Source organism: Netta rufina (assembly GCF_964035555.1).
Source record: "Netta rufina genome assembly, chromosome: 3".
Lineage (NCBI taxonomy): Eukaryota > Metazoa > Chordata > Aves > Anseriformes > Anatidae > Netta > Netta rufina.
In genome coordinates, this window is record NC_140125.1 from 84,223,512 (window position 1) to 84,242,925 (window position 19,414).

A 19,414-nucleotide genomic window follows, 5' to 3' on the forward strand; every position below is an offset into this window, starting at 1 on the left:
AAGAGGGTGATGCAACTGGTTGAACAATAGCCAGCCAATTCACCCAGTGAAACTCAAGAGGAAATACACGGCTGAAGGTAAAAGCGTGAAAAGTGACTTGCAGGGATTTTCCTCCCCTTACCCACACCGGGTAGCAAAGAGACCAAACACGACTGTTGAACTTCCAGCAGAAAAGAGCCTTCAGTTTCCAGGCAGGAAGGGACTTTGCCTCCATCCACACTGATGAGTTTAGGAGGAGGGAGACAAACATATCCCGTGGAAGGGTACTCTGTGGTGCTTGGTCAGCCTTCACAGAGAACCGACCTTCCCAAGAAGCCAGAACTACTTTACTGCGGTGGTTCCTTGTAGAACAAACAAGAGGGGACAGGTGGGAGAAGTGAACTTCTGGCTTTGGTACCCGTACTCAAGTGGGTCAGTGCTCCGTGCCCTTCAGCTCCCTTTCCTTCCTCCGCTCCCACCACTGCTCCACGGGCACAGTGAAGGTGCGGGGTCAGGGCACGGCAGGACGGGGAAGCCCACGAGCTCTGCAGTGCCTTGCCGAGCCGTGCCGTGCCGTGCCGTGCCGTGTCGGGGCGGGCGGCAGCAGCGGGGCAGCCCGGCCGGCGCCTCCCGGCACAAGTGCACGGCAGCGCCCGGGGCTGCGCTCCTCACCCCGCACCTCCCCACTTTTGGGACCGGGCTTTTCGGCAGGGAGGGGGTTACCTTTCCTTAGCAAGGTCCCGTCCCTTGCCAGGGAAACTTTCATTACGTGCCTGTTGCGTGAGAGGCAACTGGTTGCACTCTCTGAAGTGCGAAGAGTGTTTGGCTTCTCCCGCACCAGCCTCCTCCTCCGTCTCTACCCCCCCCCCCCCCCGCCTCCCGCCCCGAGTCTCCCCTCCCGTTTTGCTCCGAGTTGCGCTTTATTTGTGTGTGGAGGGGGGGGGGGGGACTTGTAGGGGGGATGTCCTGGTTTTGCCACAGGAACAGTGCAAAAGGGGAACCTCGCCTCAGAGAAGGGACGAGAATAAATAAATAAGGAGCGGCCATAAAATAAAGGTAGCAGCATATCCCGGCGGCTACGAGAAGGTGAGTGTCTCCCTCCCGCCCCTCAGAGGTGCCGGGAGCCGCTTCGCTGTCGCATGTGCCCTTGTCCGGGTGTGAGCGTGTGCTTGTGTTTAGGGCTCATTTAGCGTTGTTTTCCGACAAAACAAAACGTTGCCGCGAAACAAGCGCCGTGGGAAGGGGCTGCGGAGCCGGCTCGGGCTGTAGCCCCGGGCACCGGGCGAGCCAAGCTAAAGAAATCCGCCCTCCGGTGCGAGTCGGCTGCCTTCCTCCCCACCCGGCCGGCCTCTCCGCGGGTGCCAGACCCTGCCTCTCTGCCCTGGTCCCCCTTCCACCGGCTGCCACCGTACCGCTCCCGGAGCGGGGCACGGGGGGCGGCGGAGGGCAGCCGGCCCCTACCGGTGGGGAGGGCGGTGCGCGCTCGTCGGCAGCGCCCGGCGCTGAACTCGCCGGCAGCAGGCACGGGGGGTGCCCGAGGGGAGCCACCGGCATCGTTTTCCGTGCCCAAACCCCGAGGGCTGCCGGCCGCTGAGCTGCCTCCCCGGGCTGTCACCGCGGCTGAGGGGAGCAGCCCCCGCAAGGCCAGCGGGACCCCGCGCCCAGCGGTCACCGGCATCTAAAGTTTCACCCGCGTTTGTGCGAGCGCTGCTCAGTGCCAGGGAGGCGCGCCGCTGCCCTGCCGCTATCCCGCAGGCAGGACTTGGAGCGGGGCGCTCGGGGGGCCGCCGGGACCCAGCAAGTGGCGATGTGAAGTGCCTGCTGCTCGCAACGCTCCCGGGATGCACGCTTGTCCAACCCCGGGGAGCGCCTCGGCTGGCTCGGATCTGAGCACGAAATCGTGCTAGAACAGTAAGAAACCAGTGTTTTCAGTTTTCCGAGGTTTTATTTGCGGGCGTGGGACACCAGAAAAGAATTGCTAAGACTAGAAACTGTATCCGAGGTAAACTAACCAGCGGTTTAGAGCTACAGTGAGGTATGCAAAGCAAGCATCTTCTCTCACCGTGGAGTAAATATATATATATATGTTTTTGGTTTGACCTCAGTATTTATTTGTTTATTTTTTGAAGAGTGTACCTCTTGTATTAAAGCTGGGGTTCTTTCATTGTTTCATTTCCTTAACGCTCAAAAAGCAGTTTCCTAAATTTACCGTGGGTTTGCCTTTTTCCTGCCAGCATTTCTCAAAAATGCTGCCGAGTTACAAATGTTTGCACACCTACACTACGTATCAGATTGTGAGTAAGTGGAAATACAGATTGACGTTTCTCTCTCTTCCTCCTGTCTGCTTTGACATCTAACATTAGCTGGGCTACTCTTAAACGGTTCTTCCTGTTTTCTTTTGAAATTTTTGGTATTTGCGTTACCAAATGCTCTTCAATCAAGTTTAATAAAACTAAAAGAGGAATATGTTGACTAACCTTTTAGGTACCTTTGTTCAGATAATGTATATGCACCTATAAATAGTTATGTATATATGGCTATACTGGTAGTAAGTTTAGTTGAAGGTTATTCTTGCAGGATTTGTATGTTTTACTGGCTTCGCAACACTTTGCAGTAGAAATTTATTCTGCTTCATGGATAATGCTAATGCAACTGATAAATTCTAAACAAGGAAATTAATGACTACAAAACTGGTCAGTTCCCAGATAATGGCAGTTTCCAGTTAAAATGTTTCAAACAAGGCAACTAGAAATCCAGCTATAGATAGTGTCCTGTTGCATATTTTTAGCCTCTGATGCAAGCTTTCAGAGCTACTGTTTAAACTTTATGTGACTTTCATATATTGCGTTCTACTTTTTAGTCCTAGAATTAATCAATGTTAAGCACTGGAAATTGGTATGGGAAATGACCTGGCGGAGTTGCACAATGTTCAATACAATCTTCAAGTGTTAAAATTTGAACTATTTTTTCCTCTATTAAATATGAAAGTTAATTCATAAAGAAGAAAGAGATTCCTGGAGTTTCTGTCAAATGCTGTAGGACGTAACTGTGAAGTTTTTATGTGTTATCTTTTTCTTTCTTGAAGGTAAGGATTTTATGAACTTGGGGTAAAACAGGTCTCCCTTTTTATAAGGAGAGTTTATTCAGCATACTTCTATATTGCAGCTGCTGATCATATTTCATAGAGCTGTTAAAGCACTTAAAACCTAAAATTAGGTACTGTCTGGTAGTAAATATTTCAAATCACTCCTTGAAGAAATAAATAAAGTGGGCTTTAAAAAGAGACATTTTCAAATCTATCATTGAACAAAAGTAATCTTGCTTTGCTTTTACTCAAAATAATACAATTTCAATCTAAATCACTGTTTTCAACAGTGTGCATTTTTCTTAAGTTTTCTTCATCTCCACTTTTCTTGTAATTTTATACTGACTTTATTTGATATCATAGTATGCTACTTTGTTCAAGCTATGTTTACTGTGGCAACACTTATATTAACAGGTATCAAATTAACTTCTAACATACCTGTGCTTCCAGTGAGTATCCTTATGATATCAGGAGCTGAAATGTAAGTTCCTTTGCTTCCTGTTATGAGTGTTCTCATATGGCTTTTAATTGCAGAAGCCGTACACTTGCTTGTTTTCTAGATTTAAGATGAATTAATTTACAGATAAGTATTCGTATTTTTTTTTCTTGTTTATTTTGTTTTGGTAGCAGTTTTCTATATATCTTTCAGTTGAACGTGGTTTACTTATGAGTAATTTACTTATTCATTCTCATTCACTTTTAGTATTGTCAGGATTTGCGAGAAGAATACAAACACAAGGGTGTCGGACTGAGAGACATCTGTTGAGTTTATCGAGTGTTTTTTAAAGCTTTATGAAATTTCAGCACTAAACCAGGTCTGGTAGCAGAAACACTTGTCTGCCTTAGGTCTTACTTTGTACTTGAGGATCCAATGTTATTTCTACTGTCTTGACATATCCATAATCTTCCTGCCATTTTGCTTGAGAAAAGCAGTGTTTATGTTGTGCAAGTGGAAGAAAAGTTTTGATACTTGTCCATCAATTAAGAGGTTTACAAGTGTAAACTTCTAATATGTTGCATTAAGTTAATATGTGATATTTTCTCTTTATATATATATATATGTATTTAAATATTGTGTAAATGTGTGTTCAACTTAACCTTTCTGTCATTGAAAAGCGCTAATTGATCTTGCTGGCCCTGACATAATAGTATAGTTTGATATTTGAAACCATTCAGCTTTGGCATGGCCCTTTAATCACCCCTGAGATTTCAGGGAAGGGTTCTGCTGAAGGCATAAGCTGCTACTCTTTTTGAAATTAAATAAAAATGGTTATTAAGAATATCTTCTCTTTACTTCCATTTAAAGTTAGTAGATGTTTGACCTATCCATGCGCTACAGTATACATTGAAAACTTTCTGTTCTACTTATATATATTAGGTGACATTTAAGATGTTACTCTACAGAAATCAGACTTTTATGAAACTTTTTTTTTTTTTTTTTTTTTGGCCAAGTCCACACTTCTGTGTTGCACTGTTACTAAATCTGTCATTAAATCAGAAGTGCTTAAAGGAACTTGGATGCACTTTGCAGTGCAAAAGAACTGATATGAAGAGTGCTTATCTGTCAAGTAAAGAATAAAATTTATTTGAAAAGGCAATAAAACTTACATTTTAGTCCACATTGTAGGTTGTAATATTGCCAGAAGGATTCCTTTTGGGATGCCTGTATTATGGGACTCTGGTGAAAAATATTTTAAAGTGGTTTCTTCTTAGCATCTCTAAGCCCAAGAAATGTGACGAGTAGGTGGCCCAGCTTTTGCTTTAATAATAAAAAGTAAAATTACTTTGATGATTGATTACCCTTTATCAAAATGCATCACTGGGCAGTCTCACTCACAGTGCTGTCTATATGCTAGCTGTCAGATTTTTGAGCAAAATGTCAAATGCTAATGGCTGCCTCAGGAAAATTAATGTTTAAGCATTTTATTTTCTATTAGTTTTAAATTTCTTCATCATAACCAAAGTTTATCATGAGAAATGATTATCTTCAGAACTTTCAGAGATTCATATCCCAGTGAGACTAGTATATATTTTGTCTGAAGCTATTAGGCTCAGGTACTGGACTAAATACTGATACAGACTGTTACTAAAATGAATTTTTAAAAGCCAGATTTTGGAGGTTTTCTGTGCCTAAATTCTTGTGAGGGTCTGTGTCTCTTTCCTAGAATAAAACGAATAATTGGCAATTTTTCCTTAAGCAGCTGTCCACAGAAATACAGCACAATGAATAACATGTGTAGGGTTGTTTAATTATATGTAATTTAAGTGCTGTCTCTGAAGAATAGCGTCTGTCTGGGCTGACTGAATACTGTGTCTCTGTGCTGGGGTTGCCTCCTGGACTATACAATTTGACTGATTTGAAGCAGCAAACTGCAAAAAGACCTCCCATATGCAAATTATTCACTTACAGAAGACTAACTCTCATATAGGTGATAACTTTTACTTACTCATTTAAGTTAATATATACTACGTCTTTTGGTAACATTAAAATTTACTACTATTGCGACGTGACTCAGTGTAAGTTGACATTGTCAGCAGCATAAAGAATTACTACTGCCTTTTTTAAAGGCTGGGTAGACACAGCAAGTATTCTGCTCTTGACACATATGTAATTAAACCACAAAAACCTACATTAAAATACCATGAAGGGTCTGATTTAACCCACAAAAGTAAAAGAAATACAGAGCTGAGTTTGCAACTTTCCAAATAATTCTTCTCTATGACTATGTGTATGTAACTATTGAAATCAATGCTGGTACATGAGGTAATTGGAAACTTAGCTTGATGTTTTGTGCCAGATCCTTTGCTGTTGTAAATTGGAGTAGGAATGTTGAAATTACTGGAGCGGTCTCACATTATGCCAGATGAGTATCTAGTCCTCTATTCTTAGAGCAGTCTGTTATTTTTTGGGGTATTGTAGTATACTTTGTATGTGTTAGATCACATGCGCAGAGTAATCCAGCAATGCTTAGAGAAAAATAGAGGAGGGTTAGGTAAAAAAAAGTCAAAATCATACATCCGTGTTTTGTTTTCATGTTTTTATTCCCCCTTGCCCCCCCCTACCCCCCCAAGGCATTTTCATACTCCTGTGTTAGGATGTATCTTTTATTTATTTATTTACTTATTTTTAATGGCACTTTATAAATGACCATAGAAATATCTTTTACATTAATTGTATTCCTGAAAGCGATTCTGTTAGAAATGTTGTCAATTGACTACATTCTTTTAATTCCTTTTAGGCAACTTTGTTGCTCGTGGAAGTGAACAGCCGGATTGCATTTACTCAGGGACATTTCATGAATGCTAAGTCTATTCAACGAAAGGTGTGAAGTCAGTTTAACATGTTAAATTCCACCTGGATGTTCCTTTTTATTTACTGCAGTATATTCCCAGAGAACTGCAGAAAATGAAGGTCACCATGCTCCCACGTGAGAGCAACTAAACAAGACTCAGTATGCTTCAGCTTATGCATACTGACGTCACACTATATGTGAGGTCTTTCTTCCAGCTCTCCTGAGTGTCCCAGCACAGACATGGTTTCACAAAAACAGGCATAGCTCAGACAGATTATGCACATTTCCCTTGCCAAGTTCTAGCAGTGCAGCTCAGACTCAGCCTAATGTTCCTGTTCTGGTCTTCTTAATACAGAGAGCTAAGGAGCTGGAAACTAACGGGGCTGAACAGCACAGAGGTTTTACAAACTGAGTAATGGTATTCTGGGAAAGGGTCTCCAAAATAAAAATTTCAGGTTACCCTGAGGCAAGATTTGGAACTGTGGTAGGTTTCCAGAGTGGAAAGATTCAAATGCCTTTCCACTGAGCCATCCCACATGTCTTCTCACCCCACAACCCTAATCTGTTGTGGTAGAAGGAGCTGTAGTAATGTTCATGTTAATTTGGTTATTGCACCTTCTGAGAAGCATTTTTTTTTCAAAGCATGCTGAGCTTGACATGCAGCAGTATTGCTGGTAGTCGACTGCAATAAGAATAGTGTATGTCACCTTAAATGGACAGCTGTGTATTTCCTAAACATTTCTGGTAGCTATTTAGATATGATTTGGCTTGTTTTCCAATTCTATGGTTAAAATATACTCTAATTTCTCCAAGGACTAGCTGAGTAGTCAGCAGATTTTTGGTTTAAGACACAAATGAAACAGAAGGAGCTTAATCCTTGACAGTTGTGAAACTACCCTGCTTCTTACAGTCTTAGATCTACGTTTAGGGAGTCCATGATTTCAACTGTAGTTAAAAAGATGCTGTCAAATCAGGGCTAAGACTCCAGTAGATAGACTGTAGGGTCTGTAGGAAGAGGAGCATCTTTTTCCTCTGTTTTCCTGGTGCCAGTTCACTAGGGGTCTTGGTTGGTACAAGCAGTGATACCAGTAAACTGTAACTAGTTCATGTGCGTGGCTGACTGTACCTGAAGTTTCTATGTCTATCCATTTGGCAAAGCACATAAGAGTGAAGCTGTGGCTTCTTATTTGGTGGCAGTGCTTCTTAAGCAGCCCTTACCCCTCCTCTGCAGGCTACTCATTTAAGCTGGATCCGTTCCTCACCGTGGTTCAGAAACAGCTGTGCTGGCACGATGCAAAGGTCGGAATGAGTGGCAGCACCCACACTGCTGAAACTGGCACTGGTGCTGCAGAAATACTTGTGGAACCACAGCCTTGGTTACCTAATCTGCCACCTCTATTAACTGAAGTGTGGGGTCAAGTCTGTGGAATAGGTGGAATTTTTCAGAATGAAAACATTGTCTATAAAAGCAATCCCTTGATACTTAACCAAAAGTTATCGTAAATGTGCTCTTTAGCTAAAACTAAAGTTACAGCAAATAATTTGATATACGTGCAGGTTAAAACAATGGAGAAAGTTAAGGTATCTTTGAAGGGGACAGCTGTGCTGTTCTCAGAGGAATGCAGGAAATCAGATGTGATACCAGAATACATAAACTTTCCAGGTCTAGACACTGGTGCCCAAAAGCTGCATTCACGAGGGAGAGGCAGAGTGTAAATGTACTAGCAGGAAAACATCATCTCCAAAGCCTATAGCATTCACAGCTGGTTGTGTTCTTTTACCACTATTCCTGTGGAAAGAGGTTGAATAATTTCTAAAATACGGCCATTACTTAGCTGTCACTGTAGACAAGTGCTTAATTTATGGCAATGATTTTTATTAGTCTCCACTGTCACAAAGTATTAACTTACATGCTATCACGTTCCAAATGCCTTTTGTAAGTTGTTCACATATAACACTGAAATGCACATAGTATACTGCATCACAGGCTTATGAAAACTTGATCATGCCAAACTAGCAATATTATTTTTGATGTGAGTACAAGTTCTAGAGATAAGAGTAGTGATGTAATACAGTTCTGTAGGGTTTTTGACTTGACATGAATTTTTGCTTAATAAACCTGAAGGATACAAAACCAACTCAACATAAATGAAATGGATTAAAAAGGAAATTAAATATAGAGTTCAAAAATACTTACTTGCTAATTAATCTTAAAGGAGGGCACTATTACACAGAGCCTTTCAGGGGTTAGTCATCAAATCAAAACTAACAACTGTTTTACAGATTATAGAAAAACTAGTAAGATTTTGTGAAGTAGTATCTTTTATTAGATCATTTATTGACCTAAGAGAGAATTTCTTGCAAAATACGTTGTACTTCTGTCAATAGACTGTAATAACTGCAGTACTGCTACTACAAAGGTTGAGAGAAAGCAACAAAGAGAGCAGAGTGCTGATAGCGTCTTCTGGCTTGTTCAGTAAACTCAGAACAAGCAGACAGTCTGTGCTTCAGTATAAATCAGTGGTTTATTTAAATAGAAAAACAAAACAAAACAAAACAAAAAACAACCAACCAACCAAACAAACCCTACAGGCCATGGCAAATGATCAGATTAGTGTCATAGCCAAAAAAAGGAACGATAATTGTTTAAACAAAGGACTGCATGGAGCAAGAGGAGTGACATCATCTGTGTAGGTAGTATGGGTGCATCTACTGTTGGAGAGCTGTGACCTCTTCTAGCTTTAGAAAGGAAGCTAGAAAAATGGAGAAGACCATAGGAATCATTGAACAGCATGTCTTCCAGTGAATGATCATAATTTGACCACAACTAGTAAAAATCCAAGTAGGGAAAAGACAGTGTCAAAAATGTAGACTGCATGGCACTTTTAATATTGTTTTTAACATTTTCTTTGTGATGTACAAAGATGAAACATAAGAGTTTTGCTCTTCTTCACTGTTTTCTGATTGTTTCATTTTAATTTGACAGGCTTGGTGCTGCTGTCGAGATTGGATGAGTAGTGATTGTCCTTACTTTGGGTATGAAAACACCCACGGTGTGTGCAGGAGCAACTGGGGGGATGCTGCCAGCTGGGAGTGATGGGCGAGCTACTTGCTCCTTCCTGCACCCAGGTGTTTTGAGGAAGCCTAGATATTGTTTGGACTTCTTCTATAGCTACCATTGCATACTTATTGAAGCATGTGACTGATGAATACAGCACTGAAAGCGTGGCATGACTTTTAAAAACAAATAAGATGTACAGATACATGTAGTATGCTGTCACAGCTTTCTTTATAACAAGTGATTGGATTCCCTGGGTTAATTTGATGTGTAAAAATGCTGATTGCTTTTACTGGATGATGTGCTTTTTTTTAAGTTCTCCCAAATTCTAAATGATAAATATGGTTTCTGTTTTAAAAATAATCTTTATTGTTAACTTATGCTATTTCTGTGTCACAAGATGATTTATTTATTTATTTAATGTGTGAGAGGTAAATTTGACAGGTCTTTTGGGGAGAGGAAATCATAAATAATTAATATTTTCAAGTTGTCAGTGTCTCATTAAATATTCTGGCTGACCAAACATAGCTTTTTTCTTTCTGTTTTCAGTGGCTTATTTATAAAGAAGTGAAACGTTTGATTTGTTTTCAGCTACTTTTTTTCAAAAAAAGAGAGGCAAAATATCTCAGAAATTAACAAAAATAGTTTATGTAGTAAAAAATAAAAATATTTTTTTTAATTAAATGTAAATAAGAGTATTCACATATGTGTGGCATTGTTGCATTTTTTTATTATTATTATTTTATTTTTCGCTGAGGATCATCTTTCCTTTTGGTAAGGTTTGTGTGGTTTTGAACTCTGATAAGTTTGAAAACACTACATGTAATTTTTTTTGGAGACCAATTTTCCTTTATTTTTAGGAGAACATAGTGGGGTTCTTGATCAGATTTGTTTACAAATTGAGTCCAGAAGCAGTTTTCACATTTGTTTTATTTATTTCTGGTTGAAATAACCTGTAATTGATTAATCTGGAACAAGTCAAAAGAGGTCTTTGTAGCTGCATGCTACAAAGTATCTAACTGTTGGGAAGCCCCCAAGCATGAGGGGATTCGCTGCTCTGTTTTCAATCTTGGCAATTTCGCAGCATATTGTGAACTGTTACAATAAGGGAGGAATAGCCAAGTTATAATTCCACACTACAAAATTTTGAATCCTAATCCTTGATATTTGTTACACAAGTGTGGGATGGGATTTGTAAGAAGAAGAGCATGGGAGTCATTCTGAGATGTGTTTGCGTACCAAACTCGTACGCAGCTTTGCAAGACAAATAAATGCTGCACTGGAGCATTATTTTACCAAAAGTAAATGAGACAAAGTGGTTGCAGTTGTTTACCATTTGCCAAGAAATCTTTCAATTTTCTTGACTTTTTACTTGTTTTCTTGTATGATAATAATGGGACAGCAGGCTGATATATCATCGCAGACCATTGCAGTCCCTTACCTGTTTACTTCCATAACTGATGCTTAGACCTCTTGGTCTGTGTTGCCCTTTTGTCTTGAGGGTTGCTTTCAATCAGTAACAAATGGTTTTGTGATGTTTTGAGTTGCTTCCTACTCAGAAATATCTGATATGGAGTCGGAATAGGATATTTTATTCAAGAAAAAATCAGCTCCATGATAACTGCACAAGCAGTGTTCTTCAGGAAACTCAGTTTAAGGAAGAAAACTGCATTGAACTGACAATGGTAGAAATGTTCACCAAAGACCACACAGAATTTACATGACTGTGTGTAACAAATTCATAGTGACTGGCATGAAAGCCAATTATTTGACTGGAATTTTGAGAAGTTTTCAGTGTATCACAGTTTGGTGCCATGAATTTTGTCTGTTTCAATTACTCTATTTAATATCTGACATGAATCCATATGCTCAGAAAGTAAGATATATAAAATAGCATATTATGTCCTAGTTAGAGCTGTGTAATTTTTGAGGAGGGAGGAGATAAAAGGAAAGTAGATGAATATAGAGCTATAAACACCTATTTAGTTTCAAAGCCCTCTCCCCTGTTTTTAACATTCATGAAAACTCAGAGTGAATAATTTTGTTGTCTCTGGATGTGGAAATGGCTGAGTTGTGTTACTGGGACCAACCAAACACCCTTTCATTTCCAGCAGGAATATTGAGCAGACCTTGGATTCCCTGTGATTTGGATGTATGTTTTTTGTATAGAATAGAATATATGTTTTAGACCCAGCGTAGATATGTGCATGGTCTTCTATACATGTATGCCAGGTAGAGTGGAAGAACAAGAATGATGAGCAGATCCTGAGGTGTTCCTACACATCTTCCACCCAGCTGGTATGCTGACACCCATGCAGTTGGGTCTGAGGTGAGGGCTCGGTGTCACAGAGGAAGCTGCCATACTCATTATTTGTTGCTCAGTAGTTCCTGCAGATCCCTCGTCTCCTTCATGCAGCCCAGCAGTTGGGAGGTGCTTGTGGGCACTCATCCCTTCCCCAAAGCCTACTCAGGTTGTGCGAGTTGCTGTGTGAAATCCTGGTGCAATTTTCATTAATTAAAACAAGGAATAACAATGCGACTTCTCTATTTAAGCATTCCAACAGTAAATGTGAATTGCTGCAGTCCCAGCAGGATGTAGAACCTGGCCAAGAAGCTTTGCCTCCACCAGGGGCCGCTGGACGTACCCAGAGCTCAAATAAACTGTGGCCTGGGCGTGGAGTGCCAGGCTGGCCACCTGCTGCAGGCTGGGGCCTCTGACAGAGAGAGCTTAGAGCTTTGGGGGTCGCTTGTGGCTGGAGACATGTCCAGCTGGGGGGTCAGGGCCTCTAAGAAAGGGACCTCAGGACTTTGGAGGTCACTTGTAGATGGGATTGTGTAGCCGGCTGGAGACCAGGGCTTCGGAGGTCACTTGTGCCCTGGGCACGCTACACGGAGCTCTACAGGAAAACTTCAAAACTTCCCTAAGGGTAAAATTCTCATTCTCAGCAAAGCAAAAATTGACTTGAAACCACGGGTGTCCAAAGAGACCTTATCCTCTAGAGATCAAAGCCTTAGCGGAGGAAAAAAAAAAAAAAAAAAGTATTAGAAGGGATGGAAAGAGAGGCATTCCATATTTCTCTTAATTCCCTAGACTGTGAAGAAAGGTTTGTTTCTGTAACACAACAAGAGCTTTCTGGGAGGCTCACTTCACCCACCTTGATTTCAGGTGGTGGGACCAGTTACCTCAGCTAAGCCTTTAGCAAGACTTCAAAGCCACTTTTACCTCCTGCAAGGATCCTTCTGATAAAAAGGAATGCAGGAATAAAAATGTGAGAGCTAAAATAAAGAAATAAATACTAAAATAAATAAATAAATATACTCTGTACCCTGTCTATATTTCTCTCCACCTGGCAGCTTTCCTCAGAAAAGCAATATGTGTTTAGATCCTACTGTCAGGATGGCTTTGCTTGCCTTTTTATCTGTTTATTAGATTTATATTTAAAGTTTGTTAATCATTTGCTCTCCCTTGAAGCTAGGTATAAATGATAATATTTCTTACTGTTTTTTTCTGCTGAAGAGTTGTTTCAATTAAAGTTGACATTTCTTTCAAGAGGATACAGCATAGGAGAAAACACAGAAGCCTGCAAAACTAAAAAATAGTTAACCATGAGAAATATATCAAGTAACATCTTTTCGGAAATTATGTTAGGAGCTGAAATTTCATTTTGCCTTACAACATAAGAAGGCTGATCTACTCTCTTTTTCTACCAAAACAAGGACAGACAATGATCTCTGGTTTTCAGAAAGACTTAATGTTATAATTTCATTTATTTTAAATGTGTTAAATTAGTATGTTTTTTCTTATTTGCTTGTCTGCTAACAGTGAATTTTGAAGAAAGCTTGGTTATAAAGCACATCACTTATTTCTCATCTGGAGCATGGATCTTTCTTCTTTTCCAAATGTGATACTAATAGAGACTGAGAAAGCAGCATGTTTTTACTGTACAAAAAACTTTTTTTTTTTTTTTTTAACTATAGCTATAGGCTAAGTTGATAATTTATTAAATCAGGATTCAGTTTCCTTTTCTTTTAGTTTATTTTTAGGTTCTATTTTATCTTATTTCAGAGAAGAGTGCAGGTGATATGTATGCAGACAGCTAGAGGAAAAAATGCTTTCCAGGAAGGAAATGCTTGAATGTTAGGCAGTGGCTGTACCATCTCTCTTGTTCCTTTCAATAAATTAATTTCTTGGGGAAAAACACGATCATTAGATGATTTAATGTAGTGAGATCACATTGCATATGCACTACAGTTTCTTGCACTGATTCTGTAGCAATTAATTTCCTCATAGTCTTCATGCATAACCTTTTATAGTGCAGTATTTTAGGTATGTTCCTCCTCAGATGTTTTGTAGCAAAGGCACAAGAAAACCCAAACCAAACCAACCAAACAAACAAACAAACAAAAAAAAACACAGAGGCTTGCCTGAGGCTAGGGTAGTTCAGACCCTTGAGGCTATGCTTATTTGTTCACACAATGGCACCTTACTGTGACACTTGCTGCATATCTTCCATTGAAGTTATAAGTACTACATACCTTTGCTATCACAGGTTTCTGAAGTGGAGAACTAGAAAATGAGAAAATATTCAGTTTGTGAACACTTGTCATTTAGCATTTTGACTCTTCACCAGTCCGTAGCCATGATCAGAAATGATTCTTTTTGGCTACAAATTGTGTTAACTACAGTATCATCCTTTCTATTTATTCTCTAGACTTTATAAAGTTGACACACTTTATAATGTAAAAGCAATATAGTAAACTTGACTGGTATTGCACAGCTCCTTTACTATACAACCAGAGCATAACCATGATATAGCCTCAATATCGGTTATATAGGTTACCTCGAAGTAGGTGTTCTGCAGTTGAAGAAGAATTAAAAGAATCTGATGATGTCCCCAGTGTGGGATTCGCATTCAAAAAAATATTGATGTGGTAGAAACTGAGGACCCTTCCCCCCAGTTATTTCAAGGGGCAAGAGCAACTTCTAGTGGAACAAGAGAAGTCTTTCTTGCTCCTTTTAGGTTAAGGTGAAAGGAACTAAAATTTTCTTCTGATTGCCAAGATCCTCTTCCAGAAGAGGGACTCTTGTTGGAACACCATCACCCCATCTGGCTGAGTGGACAGCCTGAAGCAGGCTCGGAGACTCTTGGGAAATGCCTCATGCTTTAAGGATGTTTTTTACCTGTGAGTTCCCAAGCTTAATATTCTGTTTTGAGCTTGGGAAAGTTGCAAGACATTAATTTTTTCCACATCTCCTATGAAATAAAATTGCCTCTGTCAATTGTTTATTTGTTGCAATCCCAATTTTCTGTTTAATAAAAGCCTGAAGAAATCACTGTTAGGGGAGAGACTGTGTCCTTGCTGTCTTACATTTTCAGTCATTTACAAAGTGGTATGCCAGAGATCCTTGCATAGGGTTTTTTTTTTTTGTTTTTTTTTTTTGGGTGTATCTTTGGAAAGAAACACATGTTTCTCCTCATGGTGGAGTCCTGGAAGTTGCAGTTTAAATTTGATGAAGTGTTTTATTCCCCCAGATAAAATAAATAAATAAAAAATTATATTTAAATGCATTTGTTGATGAGGAAAGTCAGGAATCTTTCTAATTAAGACATTTCTTAGAAAGGTAAAATTTTTATCTGGGAGCATAAAACACTTCATCAGTTTTAAAGCCACATCTGTAAGGACTGGATCAAGAACAGAAACAGACATTTTTCTTCATTCTGGCTTGTCTGTGAGTTTAAGACTTTTAACAACAGTTTTTAAAATAGTTAAAAACAGTTAGAAACACTTGCAGCCTAACAGGGATGAGTGCCCTCCCTCCCTCTGTTTTTAATCTGGTTCTCTTGATGGGATAAACTACAAGGTTGAATTGGTAACTGGATTATTGCCTCATAAAACAGCACGAGGTTACTATTATCCTTTAATTTTATATCTTTATTAGGGAGTAATGTTGGTCTTATTTAAATCACTGACTTCTCTAATGGTTTTTCTCCTCCTTTACAAATTTATAAAACTAAACCCTAAAGGATTTGGTCTAAGTGCAATTGGAATAACTGCCATTATAAAAATCATTGTGTTAGCAGTTGGTTATAATCATCAGCTTTAGCTGGGCTCAAAATGTAGTAGAATTTAGCTGTTGATATCTTAGACCATTAGGTAGTGTGATGATAAAACTGTAAGTCTCATTTTTTTTAATTTTATTTTTAAAAAGCTTAATTTCCAGTAATACAGTATTTGAATTTTGAGGCAGTGTGAAGATGAATAACAGAGCCCTGAAAATGATTATACTGTTGCATGCTTGTGGGAAGACATATTTAACACATGGTGTATTTATGCAAAGGTTAAAACAAGCTTGTCTGCAATTCAGTGAAGTAATTTAAATTCCTGAAGGTCAGCCTTTTTTAGAAGAAGGCTAATATAAATGGCATATTTAATGATGCATTGCAGTGGGATGTGTCCACCTGAATTCTGGGACACAGCTTACATGTTGTGTGTGAGACATGGGTTCTTAATGGTAAAACTCCTCTTGGACTTACATGGTCAGGATTTATTTAAAATATTGATAAACTTTATTTTTTAAGGAAAAAGGTGGCATGCATCCATTGATTTCAGTGTGATTTGGTTAAGCTCATGATTAATATGGAAAGAAATGTGAATATGGCTGTCTGTTATGATGTGGCTCTGTAGTTGGCTTTCATAAAGAAAGTGAGTGATCAGTCACTGTCTATGAGCAACAGTCAGACTTAGAGCATTTTCTGTTTGAATGCAATCCAGGTACTGACTTGCAGTCAGTAAACTTCAAAACTGGTCAAACAATTTGTTCTGAATCTTTTATTTTACTATTGAGTGCTTGACCATTTTTTATTCTGCAGGCAATCTTACTAATGCAGTAACGTGCACACACTTCAAACTCCTAATTAAATTAGAACAGATTTTATGTTTAAGTTCTTTGTGGAATATTTTAGCATTGGTTGTGAAAATTCACCTTTGTGTTTGGTATTGCCTTCTTTGGCAGGGGCTGATGAGTAATGGCCTGCTACAGGAAATCCCATGTAGAACTGCTTTCTTTCAAAATATCCATTGTTCTCTCTAGTCTCCCATTTTAAATTTAGACTTAGGGTCTAAAACAAAAGCTTTCAATTCTCCTTTTGACTCAGCTGGACAACGAGAACAGAAAATTTTTACAAATACAAGGGTGTTGGCTACCAAAGCCAAAAACTATGGGAGGTGGTTACCATTGTGGTGAAGGCATTCTGGGTGAAGATGTCCATGTCTTGAATCCCTTTGAAACTGAGAGGAGAGTGAAGTCATTTTGAGAGACAGAAGTTCTTTGCAGCTTTCTCTTAAGGTGAAACACATACCACAGGATTTGCTTACAGCTGGTATTTTCCTCATGTAAATAAATGGCAAACTTAATGAAATGCTGATTAAACTTTTTTAGAAATTTAGACAAGAGGGAAGGAAAACAGGAGTGTGTAATCCAGGATTAATAGGAAATTGGAAAGAAAATAGATTGGGGTCATAATTCTGTATGTGTGTGTGTTCTTGAAAATATCTAGTGCAAAACACAAGGAAATTTGGGGAGTTAACTCCTTGAGGACAGAGATATGGAAGAGGCACTTCAGACCAAGAGGAGAAGTGTTCATAGGTGAATGTAGGGAGGTACATGGAATGGAAATGTGGTGCATGGGTAGAATGCTCTGGAGCTCCAGTGCATGCAGACAGAGCTATAAATCATTTAAGCTCAGATAAGTAATGGTTTCAATTATGCAGGTTGGAGATAGCATAAGGTATAAGCACTTACTGGTTGAATTTAATTCCAGGATGGATCCGTGATATGTTTATGTTATTGGAAATACTCCCAATAGCTCCCAATTTCTTGGAGCACCTTGTTGATAAAAAAAAATAATCCAGGTAATCTCAGGTTGTTTGGGCTGCTTAATTTATGCATTTGCATACCATGATGTGTTTTGTTTTCTTTTGAATATAACACTAGGTTTGATTTATAATTTTATGATTATTTATATATAAAATATCCCTGGCACATTTTATTTTAAATTATGCAAAGTGCTTGTTGCTCTGAAGTGGATCTTTTCTGAGAATGGAGGTTGTAATATAATTGTGTGGCTTTATAGTTAAGGTTACCGTAATCATTGCTATGCAGAATTCTTAGCATTGCCATATTTAAGATCTCAATATCTGATGATAGTGATTCACCCTGTGAGAGTAGACAATTAGGCTGATGTCTATCATTTAGCACATTGCAGGGAGCTGCTTGTTATAAACCACTTTGTGTATTTTATTTAATCCTAAAGGAATTTAATGGACCTTAGAGAGGAGACTTCATGCTGATAATTGCATAATAACCTTTTTCTGCCAGACACTTCATGACTAAGAGGTTATCATTAAATGTGTATTAAGCCGTTTTGTTCTGTGTTCTATAATTGTCTCTCTAATATGTTCTCCCAAGGGTTATCTTTTGTTGTCTACTTAAACAGCTGCCTGTATTAAACATTTTAGCTTTTATATTGGCTTGTTTTCATGGCTATTTTTTCATCTAGGAGTGGAAAAGTCATTAGTTAAATGTGTTTCTGTATCTGTCTGTGTATTTTAGATAGCTTCCCAAAACAATAGTGGAGGTATTGAAACATTTTATATGAAATGAGGCTTCGTAGAAGTCAATGGGAACTTTGATGCAGATTTTAGTGGAACCACAGCCTCAGTTAGGGTGTTTGTTTATTGCAGATTTGCCTTAGAAGTGAGGGCCACCAACTAACGTTAAATTTTTTATCTCCTCTTTAATTTAGACCAGTGAGCTGTAAATTGAAGGGAAGATAATTTCTGTGTGTGGTGGAAAAGAAAGGTGAACAACCTCCATGGAAGACTCTCAGGATCTAAGTGAACAGTCAGTAAGTACAAATGCTGTTAAAGTTAATGGAATAAATTGAACTCTGTTCAAATTGTGTATGGAAGGATTTTACTTCAGATTTGAGAATTATAGTAAAATCTGGCAATCTTACTAGTACAATTTTACTAGACAGTAGGATAGTATCTTACTCAGTAAAAACTTCTGAATGTCTAGATTCAAATATTTTCTTAGTTCATATATGAAAAGAGTGGTTTTAATCTTGGCTTTTACCTACTGGAAGATCACAGTTACACAGGATATTGCAGAACTAGATTTGTTGGAGAGTTGATGAATATAATTGATGTACACTGGAAGAAAATAAATATTAAACTATTGCACAGTGGCATGTCTTCAAATAACTGTATCAAAATGTATATCCATAGTGGCCTGCCAGTTTTGCTAAAGCAAGCGTTACCAAAAACATGAAAAAGAAATGTCAGGTGATTGAGTATTGCAAATGATGTACATGAGTTCTTCTATGGCTCTCTTGACTTTCAAGAGGACTGTGAGAACTGACAGTGTATCTTCCCATCCCGTGTCATAGGGAGATGCCCTTTGTCACTGATGAAATCACTGGGAAAATTGGGTGGACATTTCATCTACATCTTTTCTAATCTTTCCTTTCCTTTAAGGATGTAGTCTCCAGACTTCCTTAGCCACCAGGCTGCAGTTCTGAGGAGGCAGTGTTCTCTGATCAAATTTAAACTTGGCTGGGTTTGCCATCCAACGTATTGGCTTTGTTTTTAATGTCTTAATTTGTAGCGGTCACGGTGCTGGCAGATTTTGTGAGCAACATATTCCCCATGAGTCTCAGCTTGGGTTCGGTGTAGTAAAGATCAATAAAGGGACTTCATATTTCTATTTCTGACATGCTGAAAGAGGTTATCCATGTAATAAACTAGTTTTAATATCTTTTTTATAGCAGAGACTTTTATATGTAACAGAAGTGCAAGGAACTGAGAAGAGCTTGTGCATGTTTTTAAAATGTCAGTAATTTTCTTTAATAAGAAGTACTTTGCTCCTGACTTCGTAGTTCCTACCTGAGACTTTATCTTGGACTAGTATTTTATAGCTTATTTAAAATGGGACAG

The 19,414-nt window shown here is 39.0% G+C and overlaps 1 protein-coding gene across 8 annotated transcripts in view; it reads left to right on the forward strand.

The window, feature by feature from the left end:
• The first annotated feature begins 707 nt into the window (after positions 1 to 707).
• EYA4 (EYA transcriptional coactivator and phosphatase 4) overlaps positions 708 to 19,414 on the forward strand; it is a 158,412-nt gene continuing 139,705 nt past the window's right edge. For 6 of the 8 annotated variants that reach the window (XM_084284527.1, XM_084284531.1, XM_084284532.1 and 3 more), the window contains exons 1-2: positions 708 to 1,065; positions 18,223 to 18,324. In XM_084284527.1, coding sequence (XP_084140653.1) covers positions 18,292 to 18,324 — 33 coding nt within the window. In that variant the 5' untranslated portion in view covers positions 708 to 1,065; positions 18,223 to 18,291. Of the gene's footprint in view, positions 1,066 to 1,382; positions 1,891 to 18,222; positions 18,325 to 19,414 lie in introns of those variants that run through there. The other 2 variants (XM_084284529.1, XM_084284536.1) reach the window with 2 other exon arrangements.